General features: G+C 46.1%; 1 protein-coding gene across 1 annotated transcript in view; it reads left to right on the forward strand.

The window, feature by feature from the left end:
* The window catches only part of RECQL5 (RecQ like helicase 5), a 41,091-nt gene extending 31,625 nt beyond the window's left edge, over positions 1–9,466 (forward strand). Inside the window, exons 10-21 of the mRNA XM_026090574.1 lie at positions 865–964; positions 1,483–1,519; positions 2,136–2,144; positions 2,292–2,350; positions 2,498–2,574; positions 3,060–3,153; positions 3,660–3,800; positions 5,354–6,024; positions 6,240–6,318; positions 7,238–7,489; positions 8,015–8,087; positions 8,190–9,466. Coding sequence (XP_025946359.1) covers positions 865–964; positions 1,483–1,519; positions 2,136–2,144; positions 2,292–2,350; positions 2,498–2,574; positions 3,060–3,153; positions 3,660–3,800; positions 5,354–6,024; positions 6,240–6,318; positions 7,238–7,489; positions 8,015–8,087; positions 8,190–8,311 — 1,714 coding nt within the window. The 3' untranslated portion in view covers positions 8,312–9,466. The remainder of the gene's footprint in view (positions 1–864; positions 965–1,482; positions 1,520–2,135; positions 2,145–2,291; positions 2,351–2,497; positions 2,575–3,059; positions 3,154–3,659; positions 3,801–5,353; positions 6,025–6,239; positions 6,319–7,237; positions 7,490–8,014; positions 8,088–8,189) is intronic.
* The last annotated feature ends 246 nt before the right edge of the window (positions 9,467–9,712 follow it).

A 9,712-nucleotide genomic window follows, 5' to 3' on the forward strand; every position in this document is an offset into this window, starting at 1 on the left:
CTGGGTTGCAGCCATTGTGCAGGTGAGGCAGGGTGCAATCTTCCCTGCTTGCACTGCCAGTGACGCTCTGCCATGAGGCACAGCAGCCTGGCCTAGCCCTCTGCTTTACTTTAAACAGCTGGAGAGTAACCGTAGCTTTGTTCTTCAGGCTATTCCAGCTGAGTTGGAGGAAACTTCTGTACTTGTGACCTGAGTCTGTGTTTGATTCTAGGACTTGAGAAGACGCAGCCAGTGTTGTTGCTGTACAACACAGTTTGCCACTTGGTTTATTGAGCCTCTACGTGACTCACTCGTAGCTTTTCCTCAGAAGCTGTACTAGTCACCAGTCTTAGCATTCTGATTTGTGATACCTGGAAGTTTTGACTGTGACAGCTGTAGAAGGCCATTAACTCTTGAGCTACATCTGGGAAGAATAAGGCACAACATTTCAGAGTATTAGTGATGGTGATTTCATTTAATATATGAGTCTGTGAACAACTGCAGCTGAAGAATGGATGCTGTGCCCGTTCTGCCATCTCTGCTGCAAGGGCAGTAACAGCTGACAGAGAGAGAGAGAGGGTGGGCAGCTGGCGGCAGTGACCGCTCAACCCCATGGGAGAAGCTGGCAGAGCTTCTGAAATGGAGCTCTCCATTCTCAGAGCACTGGTTACCTGCTGTTAATCCCATGAATTGGAGGGGAGTACTACCCAGGCTGAGGGATGGTAGCAAAACTAAGAGCTATGACTTGTTCAGAAAGGATCTGAAATACCTCTTCTTTGTAAATACTGGGATGACCCAGGCTTTCCAAAGCCTGTGCCCCAACCAGCTAATGCTGCATCTGCCTGCAGGAATGGTTTTTTCCTCTTGCTCTCCTGCCTTATTCAGGTACGATGAGGAAAGCAGTGGGAATGGGGATGAAGTCAATGAAGAAAATCGGAAACGGGAGTGGAACAACTTCTACAAAAAGCAGATGAGTCTGCGCAAAGTGAGTTGATGTCCCCGTATAAGAGATGCACAGATTGTTTGCTTTTAGCATCTATGCTGTGAGCTTATGTTCCAGACTTAAAAGCTTCCTGGCACTACTGAAAGTCAATTATTGCACCTTGTTGTTGCTTGTTCTGATTTTTACTGATTACCTCTGCTTTTGCCATGCTGTCTGTATTCTGGATCAGTCCTGAAATGTGGAGGAACTCAACTTAATTACGTACTGATCTCTCTGCAGTGCTAATCAAGAGGATCCAGTTGTCTTTAGCATCTTTGATATTAGCAAAAACAGATTCTCCCATTCAGCTTCTCCTGTACATTCCTATAGTGAAGGTGAATCTCTGGCTTTGATTCCCATCCTTTGCCTCCCTTGCTCTGTTTTGCTGCCTTTTCAGCACCTTCATAATTTCATCAGTAATCTTCCCTGAAGCAGGGAGATAAAGAGTGTCTTGTGTGCTCCTAGACCTGTATGTGTGTTGCAGCATTGGAAATGTTTGACTGATCTGTTTTTTCTTCCAGGGCAAAGAACCAGAAAAGGAAGATTTTGTTCCTCCAAGTAAATATCTTCTTTGATTTATAGTGGGTTTTCTTTGGGAGAAGGGATTCTTGTATTTTGCAGCTGCATGTAATTTATGTTGCATCAACACTGGGGGTACCAATCCCTAAGCACAGAGGTTAGATTTTTGGCTGTGGAAGCCTGGCTGAAGGAGATCAGTCTGAGCTTAGTCCTGGTCGGGGTGAAGATATGGAATGCATCTTTATGAACAACTTTTCTAATGAGCAAGAGAGAAGAAAAACCCTGTCTATTCTGGGTTTTTAGGCTTCCTCTTTTCTGCAGTGGTTATGCAGCAGTAATCACTTGGGCTATATGGAAATTGCTGAGGAACTTTGCCATTTTTATTTGTACTACTTGGAGCCCTGTCTAACAACACAGTACTTAAACTATTGTAAACGAATACCTGATAGTTCATGTTACTCTATTCAGCCTCTTTATTTTTGGTTGCCATTGCAGGGGGGAGGGAAAGAATTGGGTTTTCTAAGAACTGGGATGTCTCAAAAAAGTGCTTCCTGGGATGGGGAGTTTTTGGAGAGCTGCCAGTCATAAGCTAGCAAAGTAGACATTCCCATCCAGAAAGAGAAATCTCACTTCAACTTCTGCCTGGTCTTTGTAGCTTCTCCAGGTAAGGAGGTGATTGTAGTGGCCCTTGGGGTGACTATGCAGGGAAGAGCATGCCAAGCAGTACTGGTCTGGCACCCTCCTAGTGAGATGTTCTCCATCAGCCCTGGCCCTGCTATGACATCTTTCCCAAACGTCTCTTCTGTGGTAGGTGCAGACTGCCCTTTGAAGGATGCCTTCAGCAGGAGAATCTCTAAGCTCACAGTGAAGGTAAGAAAGGCTGTTTAACATTCAATCTTGTTGATTCACAAAGGAGAGCAAAGGTTTTGCCTTCCCCATTTCTATTCCTTCAGGGATGAAAGTCCAAGGGGCATCATGACTTCCATAGAGCATGTCTAACTATCCTGTGTTTCCTAGGGACGGGAACATTGCTTGAAGATACTGGAAGAAGCTTTGACCAATAATCAGAAAGTTCCAGCAGCAACAGGAAAAGGGTATGGGATAAGAGAGAAAAGGGGTAGCAAACTGTATCTTAACATGGGGCCTACCCTGTCCTAAGCGAGATCACCATTCTCAGGAAATACCTTCTTAAGTTATTGGGTCCACGGATGTAGCTTTGCTTAACAGCATCCTTCTTGTGGTGATGTTAGGACCAGACATGAGGATTCCTGGGTCCAGTTTTGCTAATTCAGCTTGATTCTAGGAGTCACAATTCCTCCCTGCCCCACAAGATGGGGATAGCGTACTTCCCAAATCCAGCAACTGAAGAAGAGAACTTTGACTTAAATCTCTTCACCACCCCCTCCATTTCCCAGCAAGTCACCCCTGCATACCTTAGACCTTAATCGGGAGTTATCTCTCATTCTTGTACCAAAGGGTGTGAATTTTCTATACTTTCTGGGAGATGTTTAAGCATTAGTGTTCCCTTTACAGATATAGAAGTGTGTCTTGCCAGAAATCACCCCAGCCTGTGTTACAGGTCAGACCCTCACGCCTGTGCTGTGGAGCTGGAGTATGAAGCTTTCCGAACCAGTAAAATGGCTAACTCATACAAGGCAACTGTGTTAAAGAAGGTAGGGCCCTAGGTCTGCTATTGCTTCCTGATCTCTAAACAAGGTGTGGCCTCAGCTCAAGAGGAAATATGGTAGAGTTGTGTGCAGGAAAGGTGAAGGAGCAGCTTTGCTTTGCCTTGGATGTCTTCCAAACCTTTCTTCATGGTTTTGTTTCCAGGAGGAGCCACAATCACACTGGCTTCACATCTTTGTTGGCTTCAGCCCATAGGCTTTGGAAACCTACGTATCAGTGCAAGCTTATCCAGATATCATCTAGGTGTAGCGATAAAGGGAATGCAGAGTTCCTAGACTATCACTGACAGTAGAGAAAACTTGGTCTAACTGGCTGACAGAAGTCTCTTTCAGGATGCTCCTRTCCTTGAGATAGGTGTCTCTCCAGGGAAGACACGTCTTGCCACTAAGGCTTTTGGTACATACATCCAAGGCATATGTCGAGATGCCCATATGAGAGGCAGGCATACATCAAGATTTCTAGCCACTGGAGACCATTTCTGTTCTCTCTTCAGGTAGCAGAGATCAACAAGGCCTCAAAAGAAGGAGAAGTGTTCTCAGTCTTTGGGTCAGGAACTGGTAGCCACAGCAGCTTGGAGACAAAGTCTGGACATCCAGCAGAAGAGGACTTCCTCCCTGCATCCCAGGTTTACTCGGTGAGTGAGTACAGATGGGATAGACAAGGAAGGAATAATGTGGTGGGACAGACAAGGAAGGAATAATGTGGTTTGGCTATTCCCTTTAAAAAGGTTGTTTTGTTTTGTTTTGTTTTGTTTTGTTTTAAGTTCTTTGTGTGGCCATAGCTGTATGTTTAGACTGGAATTGCTTTCCCTGTCACCCTTTGTCTCCTGTCCGTGAAGCTGTTGGGGTGAGAACAACTAGTCATGCTGGTGATTATAACGTACGTGCAGGCCATACATCATATAAGTTTTTCTTATCTTGCTCTAACCAAGGGTGCTGTCTGTCTCCTATGACTTCAACCCAGTCCATTTCTCTAATGGCTCAGTTGATGGTTATGATGATGATGAGTCAGTTTTAGAGCCCACCCCAGGTTATGGGTGTATGTGCTGTGGTATATGGTGTGCTGTCCTGGGGTGCACTCAGGGCTTGTCCTGGTTAGTCACTGCTTGACTTCTCAGGAATGGCTTCTCCCTCAGATCACATTGCTCATCACTAATCTTTCCTCATCCACTGGCAGATATTACCCTTCCCAAACTAATGGTGACCAAAGCTCATCTGGTGGCTTTTCAGCAGGGGTGTGTGTATGAGAAACAAACCCGGCTGGCTTTCTGCAGGGATCAGGCTGCTGCACTGCAGGAGTCACTGCCGCAGTGCTTGGACTCCTTTACTGACAGCCTTTTTAAAGCAAGGCTCCCTGACCTGGTAGCTCCATCCCCAAGGCTCATAGGTGTGCTCCAGAGAGGGTTCCATCTGATCAGGATGAAGGAAGTATTTCTTTCCAATTCCTGTGCTGCAGTGAGCTCCATTGGTCCACCACTATTTATCAGGTACCTTTTCCATTAGTTGACCACTCTTACAAATTTTCAGGTGCTGCCAGTGTGTGTGGATGCTCTGCCTCCTCCACATCAAAATGAGGATCCTGAGATGCATCTGTTCACAATACAACAGGTGCTAGTCCTTTAGCCTCTGCTGAATCTCCTGCTAGAACTCAGTTTCCTCATCTGTGGCTCCACAAAATTAAGAAACTCTCTTTTAACCTCCTGCTGGCCCTGCTCAAAGTGGCAGTCAGGAAAAAAGGCTCTTCAGCAGAGCTGGTTGGCTGTGACACCCTGGCTCAGTCTGATCACTTAATATACCTTAGTAGCAACATCTGCTGAAGCTCCACAGGGCAGAAAGTGTCGATATGGCTTCTCTTTTCAGCATCCCTCATCATGTGTGTCTCTTCCAGTCTCCTGCTCCTATTCTTTCCCTTCCCCCCAAGGTTATTTGTTTGCCTAGTCCTATAGTCCTCCTGTTTTAAAGGCCAGTCCCTAATTTGGTGGGGTCTGTCCGTTGGCTCCAGAATACAAATTGGCTTCCACTTCTTAGTTTGCACAGCTCAAAAATAGGCCATTCTTCTGTCTCCTGGTACACTGCTGTGACAGTGCAGGCAAGGAAATGGAAACACTGCTCCTTTCAGGGTTCTGCACATGAAGCCTCCTTAATGCTCTCATATCCTAAATCTGTCTTCCCCTTCCTTTCTCCCTAGTTCAAACCCAAGCGTGTGGGAGCTGGGTTTCCAAAGAAATCTGGCTTGTTCCAGACAGCTTCAGAACTGCTGAAGATTGAGGAGGAGAGCAATGCCAAGCCTGTCAAAAAAGAAGATTGTCCAAATGGGCAGGACAACAGCAACTGCAATCTGGAACTGGACACCAGAATCCCGGTTCTCCAGGAGAAGGAAATAGCAACCAAAGCAGTGTGTGAGAGTGCTGGGGGAGAAGTACTCCTATCTGAAAAGCAGGAACAGCAACCAAGTCCAGACACAAAAGTTTCCCTTTGGGATAGCCCTCCTAAGAAGGCCAAACCTAGCAAGAAACAGCAAATGCTGGCAGAAGCGGCCAAAAAAGAATCACAGGATATTTCCAAGTTCTTCTCCCTCACTAAAGCTGGATCTAAAGCCACAAGTTGCAGCTCAGCAGAGGAAGACTGCTGTTCTGCAAGGACACTACCTCAGGTTTCTTCTCAAAGCATGTGTCAAGAGAAATTGATACCTCAGGAAATCAAAGATGTCTCTGGAGAGGATGTGACTGGACAGTCCCTGGCAGAAGATAAAGAGTTGGAGGAGATGGAAGGAAGACTGACTGAGAGAGAGGAGGACTTTAAGACCCAGCAGGCTGCTGAATCTGAACTACTTCAGACAGAAGTTGATGAAAAATCCAGGTAAAATCTTCACCTCTGTGCTCCCTACATTGCTTTACTAACTACCTGCAGAGCTCCACCAGCCTTGTCCTGGAAATTGAAAACGCATGTTGGAGGCTGGGGAGGGAGGCTCTTGCTTTACCATGGAGAGTCTCAAGGCCACTGACAGTGAATGCAGTAACGTCTTTACTGTGGAATAATTAAAATTGTCCTTCTCTCCACTCTTCCCATACCAGTGCTGCTGAAACTGTCACAGAAGGTGAGCTAACTGCTGTTGGGGAAGGTCAGAATGGAAAAAGACCAGGATCAGATGAGGTAAGACTTTAATGGATGCTGTTTTCCTCTGTTCCTTCTGCTCAGCTTGTGCCAAGTTTCTCTCTGGGAGTGATGTTCCCAGTATGAACTTCACCTAATAGTGTTATTTGGGGAGAGCCCAGCTGCAATCACAGCAAAGAGAACCATGGTCAAGTTGCCTTCCTGGTATGCCCCTTCTGCCCACTGGGCCCATGCTAGCAACCCACACTGCAGGTCTGGAAAGCCTCCCCTCYGCTTTGCTTTGTTTCCCCTTCTCTGAAATGCATGTGGTTGTACCCTTTGCTGATGACTTGCCTGGAATGAGTATCTCCATCCTGTCTAGATTGGTAACTAACTATAATTAGCAAGTTGCTTTCTCAAGTCAAGGGAGCAACTGTAGGCCAATAACCCACAGGACCACTCAGCAGCAGGCCATGGACACAGCCTTCCTTGCCTTTCAGTCCTTGGTTCTGCATTTGGTGTCTGTGACTGCCTGGTAGCTGTCTCTCCTGGACAGCGCAGTTTTTTCCTTCCTCTTCCGAGTTGAATGGGAGTGCAGCTCTCCTGTGGTGGTTGATTCTTCCTGAGAAGTGTATTCTCAGCAGACAGCCTGGGAGATATTTTCCTATCACTTTCCTGTATAAGAGAGGGTCTAGCAATTACCTGTCCTAATAAAGGCATAGGCTAATTCTAAATATGGTAGTCGGAAAGGGGCTTTGAAAAAGTCCTTTAATTTGTGTGGGAACCAGGATGATATTATGGCTGCACAGCTTCATGTCCCCAGGAAGGAGGCAAAATGGGTTATACAGATTCCTGCATGGTATTCACTATAGGGAGAGCCTGCTGCAAAGATTCGTGTTTTCAGAAGGCAATTGCTGCTTGGAAGGCTAATGCTGCTGCAGGAATCGATGGTTTTGGTTTTCTTCTGTCCTATCTCCAGGATATGGAAAGCCCTGCAACAAAGAGGCTACGGACAGCAGCAAAGTCTTCTATTCTGTCCCAGCCAGAAAGCAAAAGCGTTGGTCCAGCAAAGAAGAAAGTGACTTTTGATCCAAACATATCACAGTGTGATAAAGAAGGAACCAGCAAGACCATCCAGCCAGTGACCAAAGGCATGTCCCTCAAAGAGACAGCAGACATCGTTGTCAAATATTTGACCCCGTTCTACAAGGGTGGCAAATTTGCTTCCAAGGTAGGGCATGGTTCAAGGCCTTCTCTAGCAGAAGGATACTGAATCTACCTAGTGATCCGGGTGTCCAAGAAGGGAAAGATGTGATAGGGATATTTCTGCCAAGTCAAATGTTGGTACGTGCTGCTGTAGTGACTCTAGGTCCAGTAACTTGCCTCTCCCAGGAAAGGGTTTGCGTGTGATAAAGCGGCATCATGTTGGTCCTGTACTTGTTCAGAAGTGTTCATGTTTTCACACTAAACTCTGGCAGGTTTTTAGAACTCCTGCCTTGTGGAATGGCAGCAGATCAGGTTCAGCTTTGGTCTGGTTTATCTATCTGATGTATTCTGCAAGGCAGCATGTGTGTGCACATGCTAATTCAGCACTGAAGGGTCAGGTCTATTTGCAGGCTTACAGCACTCCTATAGTATAAATATTTGAACAGTTTGTGCTACAGCCAGCCCATGCTAAAGGCAGAACAAGTGTGGGAATGGTTCAGTGACACAACTAATCTTGACTTCCTGCTCTTTCTCCTCTCCATCCCTGCAGGATCTGTTTAAGGGCTTTGCTCGGCACCTGTCTCACCTACTGACTGAAGAGCAGAACCCTGCCCGCAAGACTGGTGAGTTGGTAGCTGGGGATAGCACCAACAGTCCTGGGTTCTTTTGATGCTAAGTGGATTGATCTATTAGAGGGGGCAGATGTCTTAAGTATCTTCTCAAAGGTGGTGCTGCTTCTCTTGCAGTGAAAGAAGAAGCACAGAGACTCATCAAGGAATTTTTCAAAACACGGGTCAGGTGTGAGAGCGAGACAGACTGGCAGGAGCTGCAGAGCTCAGAGACATAATCTTTGCATCTTGTTGGCTCTTTTCCTTCCTCGAGCAGGTGGGACCAGGGGACTTGCTGAGCTTGGCCAAGGAGAGTTTTGTGAAAATGCAGAAGGGAGCTTTTTCTTTCTGCTGCATTTTTGGTCTCTTCTGTCTGCAGTGTCACCTTAGTGACACACACTTCCAGGAAACCAGTTTCTGTGAACTTCTGGAGAGTTTCTCCAATTACCAGGGCACGGAAGCCCTCCAGCGCATCTTGCCAGGAGCTGTAAAGTCTGAATCTGCTGTGTAGATTAGAGGCTGCTGCCTCAGGTGTTCTGCAGTGCCTCCAACCTCTGCTCCCTGCAGCAGTCTGGGAAGGGCTCAGATTTTCCAGTTGGGACTCTGCTTTGGGATAGCGTCCTCTTGTTCCCTAGATGGCTCCTCCCCTTGCTCCCCCATCTCTTATGTTCTTATTTAAGTGTTACCAATAGAAGCCTTACACTATGAACATGTTCACATGCTTGCTCAGGGCTGCCAATGATGGAGTTGGTGGTTGAGTTCCTGGATGGAACATTTTCCCTTGGAGGGCAGTGTTTTGTTTTTACCATGGAGGCACTGCCTACTTTCTGAAGGTAGAGAAACTCGGATTCTTTTTGTTTTAATCCTAACTTTTTTTTAACTGTGTCTAATTCTGCCTGCCCTTTAATTTAAGTGGTGATGCTCTTTCAGTGTTAACTCTCCAAAGGTGGCACCAAGATTGCTGACACTTTTCCAGTATTTGCTTGTAACCCCTAAAGCCATATCTGCTCCCTGTGCCTCACCCACAGCACCCAGTATGGAGGGCAACACTGCTGTCACAACTGGTTAGCATAACTGCTGTGGCCCTCAAATTGATGCTGTGGTGCCTCTGCTGCTATATTTATATAAGGACCTGAACCTTTAGGGCATCAGTGTGCTTTAAATAACCTGATCCCCAAGCACAAGTCCTTTCTGTTGGGTTTTTGTTGGGTTCTGCCTTTGTTCTGTGCCTACAAGAGGATGGTGGCCTCAGGTACTAGTGCTGCTAGAGGAATCCACAGCCTGAGAAGCCATGAAAGAAACAAGCTTTTGAATCACTTGTACTCAACAGATTTTTTTTTTTAATATACTGAAGGGTATGTGCGGAACTGACAATAAAATGATATTATAGCTGCTGTGGACTCTTCTTGAAAGCTTTCTTACCTATCATATAAACTTGTCTCAAGTTACATTAAGACAATGCTCCATGCTCCATCACTGTGAATACAAACATGAAAGCTCATTCTTTTTGTTTGAACAGGCAGCTAATGAATGCAAGACTGGGATATGATGGGTGGGAAGTCTTTGGCAGTAGACATCTCCAATCCTGATAGCTTCAGGACTTTTCCAGCTAGAACTGTAAGAGGAGCTTGGAAATGTTT

The sequence above is a fragment of the Apteryx rowi genome, unplaced genomic scaffold (genome assembly GCF_003343035.1).
Source record: "Apteryx rowi isolate R43461 unplaced genomic scaffold, aptRow1 scaffold_86, whole genome shotgun sequence".
NCBI lineage: Eukaryota > Metazoa > Chordata > Aves > Apterygiformes > Apterygidae > Apteryx > Apteryx rowi.